Source organism: Poecilia formosa, unplaced genomic scaffold, assembly GCF_000485575.1.
Source record: "Poecilia formosa unplaced genomic scaffold, Poecilia_formosa-5.1.2 Scaffold662, whole genome shotgun sequence".
NCBI lineage: Eukaryota > Metazoa > Chordata > Actinopteri > Cyprinodontiformes > Poeciliidae > Poecilia > Poecilia formosa.
In genome coordinates this window covers 114,919-136,163 of record NW_006800601.1, presented here as the reverse complement: position 1 = coordinate 136,163, position 21,245 = coordinate 114,919, and the positions used below count along the sequence as shown (strand labels likewise).

The 21,245-nt window shown below is 40.0% G+C and overlaps 2 protein-coding genes across 3 annotated transcripts in view; one reads left to right on the top strand and one right to left on the bottom strand.

The window, feature by feature from the left end:
* The window catches only part of fam83gb (family with sequence similarity 83 member Gb), a 19,233-nt gene extending 11,902 nt beyond the window's left edge, over window positions 1–7,331 (top strand). Inside the window, exon 5 of the mRNA XM_007542157.2 lies at window positions 5,468–7,331. Within this exon, the coding sequence (XP_007542219.1) occupies window positions 5,468–5,821 (354 nt within the window). The 3' untranslated portion in view covers window positions 5,822–7,331. The remainder of the gene's footprint in view (window positions 1–5,467) is intronic.
* Window positions 1,503–21,245, bottom strand: part of LOC107834558 (sodium/glucose cotransporter 5) — a 24,015-nt gene continuing 4,272 nt past the window's right edge. The window contains exons 3-9 of one of the 2 annotated variants that reach the window (XM_016666120.1): window positions 11,368–11,472; window positions 10,668–10,727; window positions 9,526–9,630; window positions 9,296–9,401; window positions 8,977–9,057; window positions 8,150–8,355; window positions 1,503–1,821 (exon numbers count right to left, since the gene is read on the bottom strand). In XM_016666120.1, coding sequence (XP_016521606.1) covers window positions 1,633–1,821; window positions 8,150–8,355; window positions 8,977–9,057; window positions 9,296–9,401; window positions 9,526–9,630; window positions 10,668–10,727; window positions 11,368–11,472 — 852 coding nt within the window. In that variant the 3' untranslated portion in view covers window positions 1,503–1,632. Of the gene's footprint in view, window positions 1,822–5,905; window positions 8,356–8,976; window positions 9,058–9,295; window positions 9,402–9,525; window positions 9,631–10,667; window positions 10,728–11,367; window positions 11,473–21,245 lie in introns of those variants that run through there. The other variant, XM_016666121.1, reaches the window with a different exon arrangement.

The window sequence follows — 21,245 nt, the reverse complement described above, 5'->3', positions numbered from 1 at the left end:
TTAAACAGTAATGATTTCTTGGTTAATGTCAAGTTGTCATAACAAAGACATTTTGAATAATGTCAATTTTGTATTAAAAGTGTCATAATTTACCAAATGAAGCTTTATGACAACAGTCATAAATATTCATGAAGGCTTATTCATGTTCATGACAGGTGTTATGTCATGTTTATGACAGTGTCATGACAGTCTTATTCAACTCCCTTCAAATAAAGTGTTAGCCAAGTTTCTTGTAAAATGAGGCCAGCAGAGTCTTTTCCATCCACATATAAAAAGTGTGGAAAAACTGACGGCCCACCTAAGAAAATAAGCTAAATGATATAAAAGAACATTCCATAAACCATTTGGATCAATCTGGTGGGAAATATCTATACTGATGTTGCATCAAAATAGAGCAACTGTTCAAACCAGCCTGACTCTATATTGTTTATATAATTAAAATATTTATTATCTGACATAATTATTGATCCAGATTAATACATTTTGAGAAAATGATGAGCCTGTAGCTCTGGAGCCTGCGGTTATAGGCCCCTGCCCTGAACTGACGGGCTCAGACTCATTCAGAGAAGCAGCCCAGAGGCCATAAGAAGACGTGTTTGCTGCAGCTTCATGTCTTCTGCATGATGCTGGGCTAGGAGGGTGAAAAGAGCTGATAAGATAGATGGAGCTAAATCCATGGCAGTTCAGGAAGACAAACTTTTTAGACACTGTAAGACTTGAGACTGGGACTGGGATTCAAGCATATGACCTTAAACATATAGCCAAGGCTTGGATTTAAAGTGCGTTAGAATGGCCTCGTCAAATTCCAAATCCAACTGAGAACCGGTGGCAAAATTTGAAAAGTTCTGTTCAGATTCTCTAAATCCAGTGTGACAGAGATTGAGATATTTAGAAAAGAAGAATGGGCAACATTTCTATCTGTGGAAAAAAGTGGCAAGGAGGTTCCAGCTCTGATGCATCCAAGCGAACACCACACCTTTCAGCTTTTTATTCCTTAATGACTTTCAAACCATGCATCATTCTCACTTTACAAGTGTGCAGTTTTATGTCACAAATAGTGACATAAAATTGTATTAAACACATATAGTGACATGTGAAAGATTTAAATGAGTAGGCATNGTGAAAGATTTAAATGAGTAGGCATGCCTTTGTATGGTGTATATTTTAAGTAAATCTTCAAAAAAGGAAAAATTATAGGATGTTAGATTTATGTTTATATATTTTGTGTAATTTAAAATTGAGTAGTTTTCTTGTTTTTTAGTGTGCAATAAAAAAAAATCAAAGCATGCTATCATCAATCCTTTAAAAAATGCTGAAATATATTTTTAAATCTAAAAAAATAATCAATGAATTACAGCTATCCTGCATGACCTTTAACCTCTTCAGGTTAAAGTGATCACTGGGAAAGTCCTGAGCTTCCCCAAAATTGCAATAGACTTGTAAAAAAGGCACATGGACATGCAAGCAGCACACACACACACACACACACACACATACATGCACACACACACCTCTTTTACAAACTGATGTCAAAATCAGTTCATTTCATTTCTGATAGCAAAGCAAGTTTCTACCTGAATAAACGTGAGATGTTTACCTTTGTTTTCTTCATTAAAATCTGTGCCAGCATGTTCAGTGTGTGTGTGTGTGTGTGTGTGTGTGTGAGTGAGTGTGAGTGTGCGCACCTGGATAGAGAGCTCGGCTAATCATACCCGGCAGGATGATGAAGATGAAGGGCAACAACTTTAGATAAGCGGCAAAGATCGACGCTCCCTTCACATGACTCATGTTTTTAGCTGACAGGGATCGTTGTACAATAACCTGGATGTTCAAAGGAAATAAAACGGGAACAAATTATTAGATCAAGACACTAAGTGAACAGATGGGGTGAAATAAGGTGCAATCTCCTTTGAAATAAAATGCAAACCTGTGTTTTTCGGAGACAATTCAGATATTCAAACTTAGGGGAAAAAACACAGAAGTCTTAAACACTAACACAAAATTCTGATAATGCCTACTTTAACTTATAGGTCAACTGCAGAAATGTACATAGAAAAATAATTTGGAATAATCATATAGATAATCATTTCAATGAACCAAGAGTTAATTTTTTCATTATGTCAAGTAAAAATAATGATCCAACTTAAAATAAAATCCCACTTTAAGAAAACAATAGGTTACAAATGGCTTTTGTCATGTCATCCTGCAGCATGTCCTTTAACCAAGGCAGATGTGTGTTAAGTCTTGAACTGTGTACAAGAAACACACCAGTTGCCTACATTTGCCCCTACCAACTGTCAGAACAATGGTTAAGCCATTAAAAGCAACAGGAAACTGTGACAAACAAGAGTCAATTTACACCTCCCACCAGCTGGTGGGTGTCCCTGAAATCCCAATCCCATTTTCACCCCCTGCTCCATGTGTGGATACGCAAACATCAGCATTTGACTCGGGCAGCGCAAATGTGCTGTTGTTAGTTGTCGTTATGCTATCACCCTTTTCCAGCAGTTTTTTCCCCCCACAGTGAACAGGGAGGGATTAAAAAATATTCTCTGAAGTTTACAATTAGAAAACTACTTTAAGTTTATTACTGATTTTGTCAATGCATTAAAAGATTACATGTTTTCCACATTTTACTGAGGTTCGTAATAATCATGTAAGAAGTTAAAATTAGAATTTATAGTTTACACTTTACACAACTACAATGAGATTAAAGAAAGTTTCACTTGTTGCAATAATTTTATGTTCTTAGCAAGTGTTCCTGCTTGCTAAAATGTTAGATTGTGTTATAAGAGGATTTGAGCAGTTTTCAAGCTAGTTTTTTATTTTAGACGCAAGACAGTTTTGAACTCAGAGTAGCACCCAGGAGCAAAAGAATTGGTAAAAAAAGATCATCTGTGTGACTTTTGTAAATACCTAAAGCATAAATGACTGGCTACATTTGTTCTGTCATGTTTATGAGATTTTTAATAGATATGGCTGCTCCATTTTGTGTTTTTTTTTTTTTGTTTTTGTTTTTTTGTAGTTTGTTTTTATTTAGACATCTTGGACACCTAAAAATTAAGGCAATTGACACATTTAAAAGATATATTTTTAAATGTATCTGTTAAAAATAAACCATTTTTACACAATGTACATTAATGATTTTGGTAAGCAGTCATTTTGACATTAACAGTGACAGAGGTGAGCAAAGGGAGTTTATTGTATCTCTCTAGACATAGTTTATTTGCACGTCGTATTATGGTTTAGCTTGTGGAGCAGCGAGGTAAAAAGATGAAATAAAAATGTGACTGGCTTCCTATTCCTTTTTGTACTTATAGAAACTGTTCTTAGCAGTTTTTATTTTCAGTTTGTGTCTGATAAGATTGTTGGTGTGTTCTCTACTCTGTTCAAGAGATGACAAACTGCAGTGAGAGAGAAATATTTTTGAGTTTACTCCAATTACTTTGGTCCAGACACTGTGAAATAAAACACTGATAAAGAGCATAGACAATGATGTGGAAAGCTGAAGAGGGTTGAAATGGTGAGAAATTCTGCAGTTATTGCATACAGAAATATTATTCTTTAAACAAATAAACCATTTCTGCAATAGTGTAGTTTCACAGTGGAAAAAAGTTGCAGACCTCTAGCTGGGAGCATTGGAGACTTTTTTTCTTTTGCCATTTTCCCCACCAAGTTTGGTGGCTAAATAAATCAGTCAGCTTTGTTTGACACACTTTTAGAGTTTTAAGTAGGTAGCTATTTTTTATAGCTTATTTTGTGTAGATTCCTAAATAATGAAGCCATAAGCTTGACGCTCTCCATATTTCACTTTTGGTCCACTTGCTGACGAAGTGACAAAAACCAGACTGGATCCTCTTAAAGTTAAACGGTTTACTTCAAAAATAAAAATGAAACAAATGTTACTTATCCACAAAAAGAATAAAGAATAAAACGAAAGAGGTCAAAAAATTGTGTGGCTCCACTCAGGGGCGCAACTACATATTATTCAGGTGGATGCGAAAACATAAATCGGCCCTGCCCCCCGAGACGAAGATGCGTGAAAGGTAGAACTCGCTACATTTACATGTACACGTGTACGAGGTGAAGGAGCGTAAGGGCGCGGTGAAGTGTATGCGAAGGCATCATCGGAGCACCGCCCCCTCCAGATGGAGATTTGACGCCCCCTATGGTGCAGCGCCCCTATGCGTTGGATGCGCTGCATACCCACTTTTTGTGCCACTGGCTCCACTCCAACTGCGCATCTAGCCACACCTTTAAAATCTTTAACTGCAGTTACATATGCACATTTACTGGAGGGCTTTAGCATAGTCTATTGCACATTACATCTGACCAGGGGTGCCCAAAGTTGGTCCTGGAGGTCCGGCATCCTGCATGTTTTAGTTCACTTCCTGGTTTTACACACCTGGATCCAATGATGGCTCATTAGAGGTCTAAGAACATTGACTTGCTGAGGAGGTTGTTACTACCACTAGGGAGAGAACTAAAACATGCTGGATACCGGACCCCTGCATTACACTATGCTAATGCAATGTGCTGTGCATTTAAAAAAAACAACAACAAAAAACTCTAAAGGGTACTGGGGGCATCAAGGATAAAAGGGGCAGTGACTCAAGCCCCCCCTGCACGTGTCTGGGCCTTAAATTCTCTAATACACTACTCAAAAAAATAAAGGGAACACTCAAATAACACATCCTAGATCTGAATGAATGAAATATTCTCATTGAATACTTTGTTCTGTACAAAGTTGAATGTGCTGACAACAAAATCACACAAAAATCATCAATGGAAGTCAAATTTATTAACCAATAGAGGCCTGGATTTGGAGCCACACACAAAATTAAAGTGAAATGTTCCCTTTATTTTTTTGAGCAGTATATAAAATTTGTATCCACGAGGGATTTAGTTGGTAATCATTTTTATCTTAATGAACAAATTATCATAAGAAATATAAACTTAGTTTATTCTAAAGGTCTGAATGAACTAAAACTGAATTTAGGCTTCTACATTTTGTGTTTTCCAGCTTATAAAGAAAATAGAAAGTCATTCATTACAAATTAAAAGTTTATAAACACTGACTAACTCTAGAAAAGCTAAAAAAAATGCTTCAGTGACATTTATTTCAAAGGAGTTTATTTATGTACACAAATTAAAGGTATTTTTGTGGCTTCAATAAAATGGTTTGTTTTAAGAGTTGCATATATTTTGAAAGGATGCTAAGTAAAGTGAAGCAGTCTGTAAGGTTTATTAAGGGGAGCTTTGATTAGTAGAACATAAAAAATATCTTGGAGTTAAGTTACTTTCTGATATGCCTTTATATTGTTATACAATTCCAACCTAATTTGAAATCACTGAAAAAAATTAACTAATAAAATGCTTAAATACTTGAGTTTATGAAAACTGAATACATAACACCTTGTGGTACTCAGTCGGTCACTCATCTCTGTGTATTCTTTCTCTGTTTCAGACCTCAAGGTCTCCAGCTCGTGATGCGAGGATCAGGGGACCCAAAGTTATCCTTGCAAAACCAGGAAGTTTCCACCGCCCTCCCCGGACCGCTGGGCTCGTGATTGGAGGACACCGTTACTGGCAGGGGCAGTTGGTGCCGCCCGACTTGGGCCAGCTGCAGGTAGAGCCCCGCTCTGGGAGGTCGCCACGGAGACACAGCCCCGGATACAGGAAGACATCGCCTCAGCAAACAGCCGACCAAATGGGGTTGTTTGGAGTGTCTCTGTCAAAACTCAGCTCCTTTAGAAATTTGAAAGGGCGAGCAGGAACCTCTCAGAAAAAAGCATCTCAGACTAATAAAGCTGCTAGGTAGAGCAGTGGCTCAGAACAGACCAGAGTTTGCTGACAAAACTTCTAGTTTAGAAACTCGAAACTTCAGGCTGGACTCGTCGCTGTCATCTCCATTTTAAGACCTACAACACAGTGTAGGCCTGTCGCGATAAACAAATCAATTAATTGCACGATAAATTAAAATGAGCTCGATAATAAAATGAGGACAGTACTATTGCTTGTTTGTTTTCGTCGTCTCTCTCTTTCGACCTGAGACTGGATGATAGAAAGCTCAATTCTGGTGCCTCGAGTTACTCCTCCCCTCTCGTTTCCTTGGTAACGGCTAAACACACAGGGAGCTAAAAGCCTCAGTTTTCCTCCATTCAGGCTGAATCCAACACAAGGGACAGATAGTGAAAATGACAGTTTTCAACTTTCTTGTGTAGCGCTGCTAGCCTGCGTGTGCACCTCTGCGTGTGCGAGCTACAAATTTCACATGAATGAATTGTGCTGTTTGCTCATCGGGATAAGTACAAGCATCTGTCGCCTCGCTGCACAAACTCCATAGAAATAAATGGAGAGGGAGCAGCGATATCTCCAGTCGTCACTGTGTGACCATTACCTCAGTTACCTGCCGGGCTCCTGGTCTCCTACCACAGAGCGTAGCAGAAAGCCCAGTGAGGAGGAGCGAGCTGGGAAAACGCTGGTTTAATAGCTGAACGTGACAGCTGCAGTCTGAGAGCGCTTCGGATTCAAACTGGATGACCGTGGAGAACCACTGAACCTGTGGAGCCGCTTCATACTCCTCTCTTCCCTGCCATCAATTGGAGGATCTGAATGTGAACAGTGCCTAATGCAGACCCCTTCCACTCCCCTCACATTTTTTTATATTTGAAAGGTCTTGCAGTTCCAGTGTTAAATGGTCTTTTGAAATGAGTTTGACCCCTTAGAGGGTATATTTGCATTGTTGGACAATTTTTATGCTATTGGTTAACAATGGTCTCAAAATGACAATATTATAGTTTATCACAATAATTTCTGAAACAATCATCTAGCAAAATTTGTTATTGTGACAGGCCTACGCACAAGAACTATCTATGGTAAGAATACATCTCTGTGAGGAAGAATATTGGGTAGAGACAAATCAGTTCATATTTGTGTCAACAGAAATGCAAATGTACCACAGATAATTTGTGTTGACCAAAAGACTGAAATGTTTTCTCCATGTAGTACTACATCCAGTGAGCTCCAGCATTCTTCTCTGCCTAACCAGGCACTTCAGTTCCCCCCATAGCATGTTGAGCTTGGACTTATCTCAGTTGCTTTTCTTTTTCCTTATGTTTGTTCATATCCAACATGAACAGATGAAATGTCTACTTCTGGAAACAAATCAGCCTTTAGCACTGACAGCACTATGCTTGGTTACACAAGGTTATGTTGATTACTTTTACATATTTGACAAAGGTTGTTGATAACCTGTGTAGATGTAGATGTAATGTCAAGTACTGTTACGGGACCAAAAATTAATGTTTTAAATAAAAGGAGAGACTGTTGCTTTGTCAACTGTTGACTCAACCAGCCAGAATCCAACTGAAGAAGACAGTTTAAATGTTTCAAGATGGGTTATTCAAGTGTTTGAGATGCTATTTTATGCTTGAATAGCTTCACTGATAGACCAGCTGCACAAACCTGCATATAATAGTCTTTTCCAGCATCCCATCAGATTGTTTTTTTGCAGAAAAAATTTTAAGTCCTTACCCTAATATTGAAGTTTGTGATTGTAACATGACAGTTTTGAGGTATTCAAGTTTGAGTCAATACAAGCATCCATGGATTATGGAGGTCTACACGTTCATGTCTGTACTTCTTGGAGGACAGATAAAACAGCTGTGCGTTTTTCAGAGGTAACAGTTACTGAACATAGAATAAGAATATTCTCACTAAAATAGAAGAGTGAGCTTCTTCGGTCTGTTTTGCCTCCACTAGAAGAATGACTTTTTTCAAATTTCTCAACTTGATGACTTCTAAGGGTCCACCAAAAGGCCCTGAGGAAGACATTTCTTCACAATGTTTGAATTTCTTTAAAATAGTTTAGCCTGACTCACTAGCTTGTCAAGTGGATCAATCAAGTTAATTAAAATCAAAATTCACCATCAATCAAAAAAGCCTCTTGGTTCTACAATACATTAAACTTAGTCTTTCTACATGAGCTGAACCAAGCAGTAAAATCTTTGGAGCATTCAGAAAAAAAAAATCTCAAACCACGTGGTCTCTTGGTTAAAATTTCCTTAATCACATAATACACTGTTACAGCTTACAATATTTAATAAATGAAAACCTAATTTCAGCTCTGTATGTACTTGGCATGTACCTGGTCTGTGCACCAGTACCAGGTGGCTAGTATGGTGAGCCCTAGTGTCATGCCTGGCCATGGCAGGTCTCCGGTGACGGCGTCTCTGAACAGGTGCATGGCGTCGGCCCGTGGCAGATGGCAGGTACTGTTGGGGATAATTTTACTTGGGACCGCGATGCTGTAAACTTGCTCCAGATTGTTGTAGCCACCTATCTTGTTAAAAGCTACATGCATTCGCATTCACACACACACACACACACACACACACATTAAAACTCAATACTTGGGTATTGTTGTAATATGCTGAAGTTGTCCTGAAACATTTATGTTTTTCTTCATTTTCAGTCCAGTCCTTTTATCTGACCATAATATGTTGCTCAGGGTGAGACCCAACCAGTAGCCCTTCATGAATCACCATGTGGTCCTAATGCTATGTTCCAACTATCAAGCTGTGTCAGTGTTTTTCTTTTTTTTTATATATATAGAACTAGATCAGGGGCTCTGCAGTACTGTACCACTTCAGGAAGCTCTCCAAGTATCACCATATCTCACTGGTGCACCATAAGGAGTCACTGGTTGTACTGAAGCCTGTATTGGACCTCACTGGTCCTTTGGAAATGTACAGTTACTGGACTGGAAATGAGTGAAAACACAGATTAAAGAAAAATGTTGAAGCATCCTTGTAATGCCTCAAAGACATGTTCATTAAGCTCACTTCAACACACCACAGGATCACCATTCTACCTGAATACAAAGCCTGGAGAAAATGGCATTTAGACAACACTGTATATGTTTATGTATTTTTTAGATGGAATTTGCCTTGAAATGATACAATTTGCCCATACCAGTAATTGTTAGGATGATTGCACCGATGATCATGATAAATGTCTGTAAAGTGTCTGTGTAGATGACAGCAGCCAGTCCACCTGGTTAAAGGGAAGGAAGGAACATTTTCACCAGTCATTTGTTTTCAGATGTCTTCCAAATGACTTTGTAGTAACTATTACAGTCAAAAACAAATCTGTTAACAACAAATGAATATAATTATTATTAATTACATCATCAGAGGCATAAAAAAAACACTTGTGCATGTCATATTTTGGATCTAAAACCTAAAAAGCAAAAATCAAAATGCAATAGATGCAGTTTTACGATCGCGTCTACCTGCTATGGTGTAGAGAGCAGTGACCACCAGCATGAGGACAGTGGACAGATAGAGGTTCCATCCCAGGCACACCTGGACAAACAGGGCTCCAGAGTACAAGTCAGTCTGGCCGAGCAAACAAAACACATTTTTAATGCAGGCAGTAAAAGTTCATTTTGAATTTTTTTGTTGTTATTTTTAGCTCTGGTGTTGTTGCACTTTTCCTCTTGTCACTTTGTTCCTGCTGTACCGATATCTTGGTGAAGACGGACAGCAGGAGTGAGAGGACAGCGAGGTATGTTCGGATCCGTTCCCCTCCAAAACGACGCCCCAGATACTCTGGCATTGTCACGATCTGAAAACACACATTTTCACATTTTTAAAGGTCCCACAATCAGTGACAGTTTCTGATATGGGTGACATGGGCCACCACCCTGAGCAGCATCTTGTGGGGGTGGAGTCCTCACCTGTGGTCACTCTAGCTTTAATAACATAAAGCTACATAATTTTTAAAGTGTAATCAGTAATACTTTTATAACAAATTTATGCCAGATTATGATTTCTTGGTTAATGTCAAATTGTCATAATGAAGACATTTGTCAACTTTGTATTAAAAGTGTCATGATTTACCAAATGACGCTTTATGACAACAGTCATAAATATTCATGAAGACTTATTCATGTTCATGACAGTCTTATTCACAACCTGTCAAATAAAATGTTTCCGTCTCATTGAGCAAATAAAACATGCATGGTAGTGGAAACCTAACAAGACAGGGTCATCTACCAAAACTGACAGGAGAAAATCTGTTAGAGACAGCAAAAGACTCGAGACAAAACGCAGAGGTTCACCTTCCAACAGGACTATGTCCCTAAACATAGTCCTGGTCAAAGTCCAGATGGAAAAGCAATTGAGAATCTGTGGTGAGACTCTTGTTCACAGATTAGATGTGTAAATCTGATAAAGACAAAGGAATCAGCAAAAAACCCTTTTTGCTGATAACAGCAAAAAGGGGTTTTACAGAGTATTTAACCACATGAAAGCTTGTAATTGTAGCTTGACAAATTTTGGGGGGAAAAAAAGTATGTGAATACTTCAGTTATGATGATTGCTGACAGCAGACAAGCTTAATGAGTTCACATTACTTAAACTGAATGTACAACATTGAGGTATAGAGTAACCTTTGACATTTGTTTTGAAATAGTAGCTGTGAGTGGAACACCCTGTTAAAGAATTTATAAGGTGGGGAATCCTTGTTTGAAAAAATGTTTTGGCACCTAAATGTACCTGCAGAACTAGCCTTGACAAGAAAACACACGTGTGTGTGTGTGTGTGTGTGTGTGTGTGTGCGTGCGTGCGCGCACGTGCACGCGTGTGTGTGTGTAAACTAACCCCAGAGGAGATGTAGACAGGTACAAATATCCAAGCGAGTGCCAGCAGCACATAAGTTGCCTGAGATTGGGCAAACAAAAGAAATGATTTTGAGCAGATTGTAAAAAAAACACAACACCACATGATTAAAATCTGCTATGAGCACTTTAGAAGAAGACAACAATTTCATGTCTGCAAGGCCGGACTGGGCTGGGTTGGGTTAGGTTGAGGCATGAATAAAACTGTTAGGATACAGCGCAGGCATCCTACCAGTTTTAAACATGTCTTTGTTCTAACAGCTGCTCAAATGGAGCAACTGCCTCCTCAGCATGCCATGAAGTTCTGCATTTGATTCCGGAGTGTGGAACCAGGAAACACGCTAAAACATGCAGGAGACTGGCCCTTGAGGCCTGACTTTGGACATCGCTGAGTTAAAGGGTCGCAATGCTGCCACTGCTGTTTGCTGCATGTTACACCAAACCTGAAGGTGATTTAATATTTCAAGTCCTCGGAAAGAATGGATACAAAAGCTGCAAATCCAGATCTTTTGTTTGCAAACACAAAGGGGAGATTAGTTTTTGTGCTCTGTCTTTATCTTTTTTTAAAACCATTAAATGACAAAAGAAATAAGAGATATCAGCAGGCCGGATGTGTTTCATTCCAAGTTGTAAAGTGTCTGGTCACCGGACCGATACGGATGGATCCTGTGCTCTTTACTCACGTTCCATTCAAATCCAGCGACAGCGATTCCGCCAGCGGCCCCAGTCCCAGCCAGGCCGATGAACAGACCCGAACCCTCTGAGCTGGCGAAAAGAGACGAGCCAATCTGTGCACCAAGCAAATATGTATTTAAAATAATATTATTAAAGTTAATTTGTTACACAAACAACGGATTTTCTAAGATCCTAACAACTTTGCATAAAAATAAATATCTTAGCTGTGCTTTTATTTATAGAATACTGGCTGACCCCTATATGGAGGTTCATTTTAAACCTTATTTACAACAAATCCTAATACAGGGCATAGATAACTGTGGAATAGTTATATCTAAATTGTAATTCCGTCTATGGCTCTGAAAAATGTTAAAGATAGAATCACAAATGATTGAGTATGATGTTTGCCACTGTTGTATTTTGGTTGGCACTACTTTATGAAGCGGAAGGTTACGCGCTTATAAAAACAATCAAGGCGGAGCCTCCTTCTCTCTGTGTTGAGGTTTTGTGTGAAAACCTGTTCCCCGTTGTGTATCGGGAGCGCGCACTGCAGCCTGAGAGGCGGTCTTGTGCGAAATTCTGTTCCCCTGTGAAAATCAGCTGAGTGAAGCTGACACTCCACAAACCCATCAGACTATTTGCTGGATTTTCTTGTGACGTGGGTGGGGTGTCAGCTTCACAGAGCTGTGAAAGCTGTTCTCCTAGTGTCGGGAGCGTGGATTGCAGCCAGAGAGGCAGATATGGCGGATATGACCATTTTCACGACACTTCTGATCGATTTCCGTGTAAAAATAACTAATAAAATCATGTCAAGGTTGTAACATTCAGTTTTAATCAGCTGCTGTTTAAAAAAGAAGCAATAACAAAATCGTAAAATAAATAAATAAACGAGGTCTTGTGTGGACGTCTTCTTACCCTCTTTTGTGTTGTTTTTTCATTGCCAACAGAATCAGTCTTTTTCCTACTTTTGTCACTCAAGCCTGACAAAAAAGTAAGTCACCAAACAGTTTTCCAACACACTGTGTGAATTTATAATACTATCACACATAACAATCATTGAGAATTTCAAAATGGTTGCTCTTTATTTGCCAAAGCAATGAGGAGTACGGGGATATTTCAGCTACCAAATAATCTGTTCCCCCTCCGTCAATAGGAACAAATTAATATACCAACAAGTCTTTAACTGTGCTTATTCCTCTAATTATCAACAAGAAATCCTGTGATTTTGGTAATATTTGCTCTTTATTTGCCAAAGTTATGAGGGGGGAACCATATATTTTAGCCACCTGAAATAATCTGTTCCCCCTCCATAACATGGGACCTTATTATTATTATTAAGCTCCAGTTATTATTTCCAATGTCTCTGTAACTGATGTCGCCTGTCGGATCACTTTGCTGTTATCTTTGAATGTTCTTTATCCGTTAACCCACTTGTACAAACAGCTGCAATCACAAAACGTACTTTCACAGAAAACACAGCAGAAACATTTAATCAAATCTACTCTTCTTCCTCACCCTTAAGCTATAATGACGTAGATAAGTTGGTAGATGATTTTCAGTGCAAACTTTCAGATATCATTGATTACATTGCCCCCATTAAAGTGAAGGTTGTGACTGGTAGGAAGAAATCTCCATGGAGAAATGCACAAACTGTTCAGTCTGCAAGACAACTCTGCCGTAGGGCCGAATGGAAATGGCGTAAAACTCAACTGCACGTTTATTATGACATCTACAAAGAAAGACTACGTAACTATCACTCCACACTAAAACATGCAAGAGAGACTTTCTTTGCAGATGTCATGAGCAAAACCATTAACAACGCTCGAGCTTTATTTGCTACTGTTGACAGGCTCACAAATCCTCCTGTGATGCTGCCACCTGAACTTCAATCTAATGCAGCCTGCAACAAGTTTTCCAGTTTCTTTTCAGAGAAAATTCAAAAGATCAGAGGATTAATCTGCACATCCTATACAAAGCAAGTACCAATGCTGTGCCCAAACAAAACAAATACAGGAAAAATGACCCAATTTCAACTACTTCATTATAAAACCCTTGAAGAAATTATAAGTCAATGAAGCTCCAGTTCCTGCTGTCTGGATGTCCTACCCACACATTTCTTTAAGAAAGTTTTGCCTGTCGTTGCTAATGATCTGATCCAAATAGTGGATCTTCAGGTGGTTTCCCCCAGGCTTTGAAAACAGCAGTTATCAAACCACCGATAAAAAAGAACAATCTGGACAAATCACTGCTGCAGAATTAGAGGCTGATCTCTTTCCTCCCATTCATCAGCAAAGTTATTGAAAAAGCAGTTTTTAAACAGTTAAATAAACAATTAAATAACTTCCTAACAATAATGAATTGCTTTGACTCCTTCCAGTCTGGTTTTCGTGTTCACCACAGCACGGAGACGGCCTAGTCAAAGTGTTCAATGACAATACAGACTGTGGGAGAACCACAGTGCTGGTTCTGTTGGACCTCAGTGCAGCTTTCGACACTGTTGACCACGACATCTTACTGAATCGACTGGAGAGTTGGGTCGGACTCTCCGGTCCAGTGCTCCACTGGTTTGAATCTTACATAAAGAATAGGGATTTCTTTGTTTCAATCGAAAACTTCTCATCAGAGAAGTCAAAGGTCACATGTGGGGTACCCCAAGGTTCAATCCTAGGATCCCTCTTATTCAATATCTATATGCTAGCTCAGATTATAACAGGAAATAAGATTAGCTACCACTATGCGGATGATACACAGCTCTATATCACGATGTCACCAGGTGACTCTGAACCCATCCAATCACTGAACAGATGCTTAGAATAGATCAATGTGTGGATGTGCCAAAACTTTCTTCAGCTGAACAGAAACAAAACTGAAGTCATTATCTTTGGACCTAAAGAGGAGCGAACTAGAGTCAATGCACAGCTTCAGTTATTACAACTAAAACCAGCGATCAGCCCGAAACCTGGGAGTAGTGATGGANCCCATTAAAGTGAAGGTTGTGACTGGTAGGAAGAAATCTCCATGGAGAAATGCACCAACAGTTCAATCTGCATGACAACTCTGCCGTAGGGCCGAATGGAAATTGCGTTAAACTCAACTGCACGTTTATTATGACATCTACAAAGAAAGACTACCTATCTATCACTCAACACTAAAACATGCAAGAGAGGCTTTCTTTGCAGATGTCATAAACAAAACCATTAACAATGCTCGAGGTTTATTTGCTACTGTTGACAGACTCACAAATCCTCCAATGACATTTCCACCTGAACTCCAATCTAATGCCTGCAACAAGTTTTCCAGTTTCTTTTCAGAGAAAATTCAAAAGATCAGAGGATTAATCTGCACATCCTATACAAAGCAAGTACCAATTCTGTGCCCTAACAAAACAAATACAGGAAAAATTACCCAATTTCAACTACTTCATTATAAAACCCTGGAGGAAATTATAAGTCAATTAAGCTCCAGTTCCTGCTGTCTGGATGTCCTACCCACACATTTCTTTAAGAAAGTCCTGCCTGTCGTTGCTAATGATCTGATCCAAATAGTAACTCATCGCTGTCTTCAGGTGTTTTCCCCCAGGCTTTGAAAACAGCAGTTATCAAACCACTGATAAAAAAGAACCATAGACAGCAGTTGATGGGGCTCCAAAAAAACTGATAAAAGTTTAGCACCTTTATTTAACGATGCACTAACTGATAAGTCTGACTCCATTTCTACTGGCTATTTTTTAGATGATGGTCTTCTGATAATGTCTCTCCTGTTGAAAAGTGGAGTGTGGTGAAACTGATTGTTGTTCCATCTCCATATCGTTCAGAAATTTTGCGGTTAGCACATGATAATCCATTAGCAGGTCACCTTGGCATAAGAAAAATCTATGATCGCATTTTGCATCATTTCTTTTGACCATTTGAACGAGTATTAGTTGACTGTGTGGGTCCGTTACCTCGAACCAAAGCAGGGAATAAGTTCTTGGTAACAGTGATGTGCACCTCTACTCGTTTTCCAGAGGTTTTTCCGGTGCGTAAAATATCTACGCCTGTAGTGGTGAAAGCATTAACGAAGTTTTTTTCAGTGTTTGGTTTAGCTCGGGTTGTGCAGACTGACCAAGGGTCTAACTTTATGTCTAAAGTATTTGCGCAGGTTTTACGTCAACTTGACATAAAGCTCTGTCATTCCAGCGCTTATCACCCGGAAAGTCAGGGCGCACTCGAGCGTTTCCATCAAACGTTAAAAACAATGCTTCGCACCTACTGTTTGGAGTTTGAAAAAGACTGGGATGAAGGTGTACATTTACAACTGTTTGCTATTCGGGAGGTGGTTCAGGAGTCTCTTGGGTTTAGCCCGTCGGACACGGTTTTTGCTCACACTGTTCGTGTTCCTTTGAAGCTATTGAAAGAGAAGTGGTTGTGTGAAAAATCTGACCAAAATTTATTGGACTACGTCAGTAACTTTCGACTGAAGCTGAACCGTGTGTGCGAGATAGCTAAAGAAAATCTTAAAACTGCTCAGGCTAAAATGAAGTCTTTGTTTGACAGAAATGCGACTATGAGAGTTTTTCAGCCTGGGGAGAAAGTGTTAGCGTTACTTCCGGTTCCTGGTTCCAGCTTACAAGCGCACTACAGTGGCCCTTATACTTTCAGGAGGAAGGTCGGAGATCGAGATTATCTGGTCTAGACTCCTGATCGGAGGCGGACATCACGCCTATATCATATTAACATGCTGAAGCCGTATATCGAGCGTGCGCCCACTCTGAATAAATCTGTCAGTTGTGTTTCCAGTGGACGAGCTGACGAATGCGTTGGGGCAGGTGGGGAGGAGCTGTCCGGTGCTGAACCTGAAGGTGACGTCTTTTCCCCGAAGGAAGGTTTCCAAATTCAGAGGTGTTGGAAAACTTGCCTCTCTTGTTGTCTCACCTTGACTTTTCCAAGCAGGCTGATGTAATTCGTTTGATCCAGTCTTATAGGTCGCTGTTTGCAGACATTCCCAATCAGACTCGTGTGCTCAGCCATGATATTGATGTTGGTGATTCCAAGCCTATTAAACAACATCCTTACAGAGTGAATCCAGACAAGCGGCGCCGTTTGAAGACGCAGGTGGAGTACATGGTGAAACATGGACTTGCTGTTGCCAGCAGTAGTGCGTGGAGTTCGCCATGCCTCCTGACTATTAAAGCCAATGGAGAGGACCGTTTCTGTACGGACTTCAGGAAGGTAAATGGGGTGACTAGACCAGATTGTTATCCACTCCCTCGTATGGAGGATTGTGTGGACCATGTGGGAGCTGCCCAGTTTGTGACTAAACTGGATTTGCTGAAGGAATACTGGCAGGTACCCTTAACGGCACGAGCCCAGGAAATTTCCGCTTTTGTCACACCCGATGATTTCCTTTAATATACGGTGATGACTTTTGGGATGCGCAAGACCCAGGCGACGTTTCAACGGCTAATGAATGTGGTTTTGTTAGGTTTATCATTCTGTGAGGCTTATTTGGATGATTTGGTGATTTGTTCTACTACATGGGCTGAGCACGTTGAACATTTAAGGAATGTTTTTGCGCGTCTGAGTGAGGCTAATTTGACAGTTAATCTCTCTAAATGCCAATTCAGCCAAGCGACGGTGACCTATCTTGGAAAAAGGGTGGGGGGAGGTCAAGTGCGCCCCGTTGAGGCTAAAGTAGAGGCTATTTTGTCTGTTCCAGTACCAACCACTCATACTGAGCTACGCCGCTATCTAGCAATGGTTAGATAGCGGCCCCTGTAGTAACCTCCTGGTTACTACAGGGGGTTTTGTAAAAACTTTTCCTCTGTAGCTGCTCCTTTAACAGACCTACTTAGTCCTAAAGTAGCTTTTATTTGGTCTAATCAGTGTCAATCTGCTTTTGAGCAAACTAAACATTTGCTAGTTAATGCTCCTGTGTTGTCTGCCCTTCGTTTTGATGTACCATTTAAGTTGGCTGTGGACGCATGTGATTCTGGCGTGGGAGCTGTCCTTCTCCAGAATGGTACTGATGGGGTGGAACATATCCGGTTTCTTATTTTTCAAAGAAACTTGACAAGCATCAGAGATGGTATTCCACCATCGAAAAGGAGGCATTAGCGTTTGTCCTGGCTTTAGAACATTTTGAAGTGTATGTAGGCGGTTCTAACGGATCTGTGGTTGTTTTTACGGACCATAATCCGTTAGTTTTTCTGGATCGCATGCGCAATAAAAACCGCCGCTCGATGAACTGGTCTCTGCGACTCCAATCATTTAACATCTCTAACAAACATGTTCGTGGTAAAGACAACGTAGTGGCCGACGCACTCTCACGACTCTAGTCCTGTTTTATTTTTCTCTGAATGGGTTGAGATTTTTTTTTTTTCTTACGGGTTACATCAATCCCCATTCAGAGTCTTTGGGTGGGGGTGTTATGTGCTTCGGGCACATTATGATGATTTTTTGTTTATTTTTTCCTTTGTTTTCTTATAGACTTTAGTAGAATGACCTTTTGTTAATATATTTTGAAGTTTGGATAATTTCTTATTTTTGGTCATTTGATTACGTTAATTTGTGGCGCTGTTGGTCCGCCTATAGGCTGGGTTTCGGTATGTTGGGATCTCCGCCCTTCCACTCACTTCCGCTCGCTCCACCACCAACGGGGACACGTCTTGACGCGGTGCGCGCACGTCGAGTCGCTGTGGGCCGCAGCTGACGTTTCCAGCCTCCCATGCGGTATTTCTGTTAGCCTTTGTTTGTTTGCTTTTTTAATGTGATTTTGGCCTGGTGGGACCGGTTATCCTGGTTTCGATCTTTCTTTTGCATTAGGTTCTTTTGTTTCTAGTCCGGTACTAGTAGGGGCTTAGACGGCCCGGTATAGGGTCGGACCCCTGCTGTACCGTTTTGTTCTGTTGGATCGGCTCACCAGGTGCAACTTTCTGTTAATACTTTTGGGGTTTTGTTTTTCTTTTTTGGGGACACGGGAAACTGAGGGCATTTAACTCTCTTTTTCTTCACAGAAAATCCNCCTAAAGTAGCTTTTATTTGGTCTAATCAGTGTCAATCTGCTTTTGAGCAAACTAAACATTTGCTAGTTAATGCTCCTGTGTTGTCTGCCCTTCGTTTTGATGTACCATTTAAGTTGGCTGTGGACGCATGTGATTCTGGCGTGGGAGCTGTCCTTCTCCAGAATGGTACTGATGGGGTGGAACATATCCGGTTTCTTATTTTTCAAAGAAACTTGACAAGCATCAGAGATGGTATTCCACCATCGAAAAGGAGGCATTAGCGTTTGTCCTGGCTTTAGAACATTTTGAAGTGTATGTAGGCGGTTCTAACGGATCTGTGGTTGTTTTTACGGACCATAATCCGTTAGTTTTTCTGGATCGCATGCGCAATAAAAACCGCCGCTCGATGAACTGGTCTCTGCGACTCCAATCATTTAACATCTCTAACAAACATGTTCGTGGTAAAGACAACGTAGTGGCCGACGCACTCTCACGACTCTAGTCCTGTTTTATTTTTCTCTGAATGGGTTGAGATTTTTTTTTTTTCTTACGGGTTACATCAATCCCCATTCAGAGTCTTTGGGTGGGGGTGTTATGTGCTTCGGGCACATTATGATGATTTTTTGTTTATTTTTTCCTTTGTTTTCTTATAGACTTTAGTAGAATGACCTTTTGTTAATATATTTTGAAGTTTGGATAATTTCTTATTTTTGGTCATTTGATTACGTTAATTTGTGGCGCTGTTGGTCCGCCTATAGGCTGGGTTTCGGTATGTTGGGATCTCCGCCCTTCCACTCACTTCCGCTCGCTCCACCACCAACGGGGACACGTCTTGACGCGGTGCGCGCACGTCGAGTCGCTGTGGGCCGCAGCTGACGTTTCCAGCCTCCCATGCGGTATTTCTGTTAGCCTTTGTTTGTTTGCTTTTTTAATGTGATTTTGGCCTGGTGGGACCGGTTATCCTGGTTTCGATCTTTCTTTTGCATTAGGTTCTTTTTGCTTTAGTCCGGTACTAGTAGGGGCTTAGACGGCCCGGTATAGGGTCGGACCCCTGCTGTACCGTTTTGTTCTGTTGGATCGGCTCACCAGGTGCAACTTTCTGTTAATACTTTTGGGGTTTTGTTTTTCTTTTTTGGGGACACGGGAAACTGAGGGCATTTAACTCTCTTTTTCTTCACAGAAAATCCGAAGCAGCTGACTAAAATAAAAACCAAAGTTCAAGAGAGTTTAAGAATAAAATATTTTGTTGAACCTTCATTCTTGTCTCGTGTCCTCAAACATGTTGTGCCCTTGGTGGACGTAACAATCTGTTCCCCCCAGATAAAATGGGAGATAATTATATTACCAGCAAATCTTTAACCAAGCTCGTTCCTCTCTTCATCAACAACAAAACCTGTGATTTTGGTAAGATTTTCTCAATATTTGCGAAGGTTACTTGGGGGAACCAATTATTTTAGCAACCTGAAATAATCCGTTCCCCCACCATAATATTGGAACAAAATATTTTACCAGCAAGTCTTTAACTGTGTTTATTCCTCTCATCATCAACAACAAATCATGTGATTTTAGAAAATGTTGTTCATTATTAGTCAAAGTTAAAGGGGAGGAACCAAATATTTTAGCTGCCTGAAATAATCCGTTCCACCTCCATAAAAGGGGAGATAATTATTTTTTCACAAAATCTTTAACTGTGCTTATTCCTCTCTTCATCTCCAATAAATCCTGCAAGTTTGAAAACACTTCCAGGTATTTTGGCAAAGTTATGAGGGGGGAACCACATATTTTAGCTGCCTGAAATAATCCGTTCCCCTTCCATAACAGGGGAACAAATTAATTTACTAGTAAGTCTTTAGCTGATCGTATTCCTCTCTTCTTCAACAATAAATCCCCTCGCTGTATTTCTGCTTGGTGTTTTTCCGTTTGCTGTTTTTCTGCTGCATCGTTATGTTAATAAGGAGAACTGCCTTCTATGTCTGCTATTGGCCAATAGAGCTTTGGAGCCAACGTCACTGCGTCAGACGTTGTGGGGCGTTTAAGTGCAGTCACTCGGTGCTATCTTTGCAGGCCACAGACCAAAACAAACTTTATCCCGGTGATTTTATTGTGTTACCCATAGACATAATATAAGAATAGACGCCTCATGGACCGCTCTCGCCTATTGTCGCTGACGAGATTTAGGGCGGCCATCTTGGAGCGGTACTCCACTCCACTCAGCGTAATGTGTTTAGCAGCACAATGACGTATCAGCGCATTTAATCGATCACAACACGCTTTTTTGTTACTGGAAACCATATTCAAACATCTATCAAAGCTACATTTATAAACAATTGTATTTTTTAAGTATATTTTTAATACATAGTTCAGCATATTTAAATATGCTTAGTGGCTATAATAATAGAATAGGAATGGAATATTCCGATATCGATGTATGATGAGCATTTTACAAAGCACACAGTCGTTCATAATTTACTTAATAAATTATTTAGTCATATTAATACATATTTATATAACTATACAAAAACAAATAAATAATGATTAATACTGAATAATATATATTGGATACATGTTTATATGTATGTATGTATGTATGTATGTATGTATGTATGTATGTATACATATATGTAGATATATGTATATGTTTTTCAGCCGACGAGTTCCAGCTTCAGAGATTCAGCAGCTGAGATTGAGTCCAAAATCCGATGTGAGATTCATCCGTGCTGCAGTGAATCCGTCTCTCTTTATAGATATTTCCCACTTCTTCCTACCGCAGTGAAGTTAGTTTTGAGTATCCGAGCAAGCGGCGTTTAGCTCAAGGTTGATCCGATTTATGAACGCTAATTTCGGCCAACCGTTCTCTAGCTCCCTCCTCAAGCGCTCGGAGGTTCACTTCACTGCAGTCGGTAA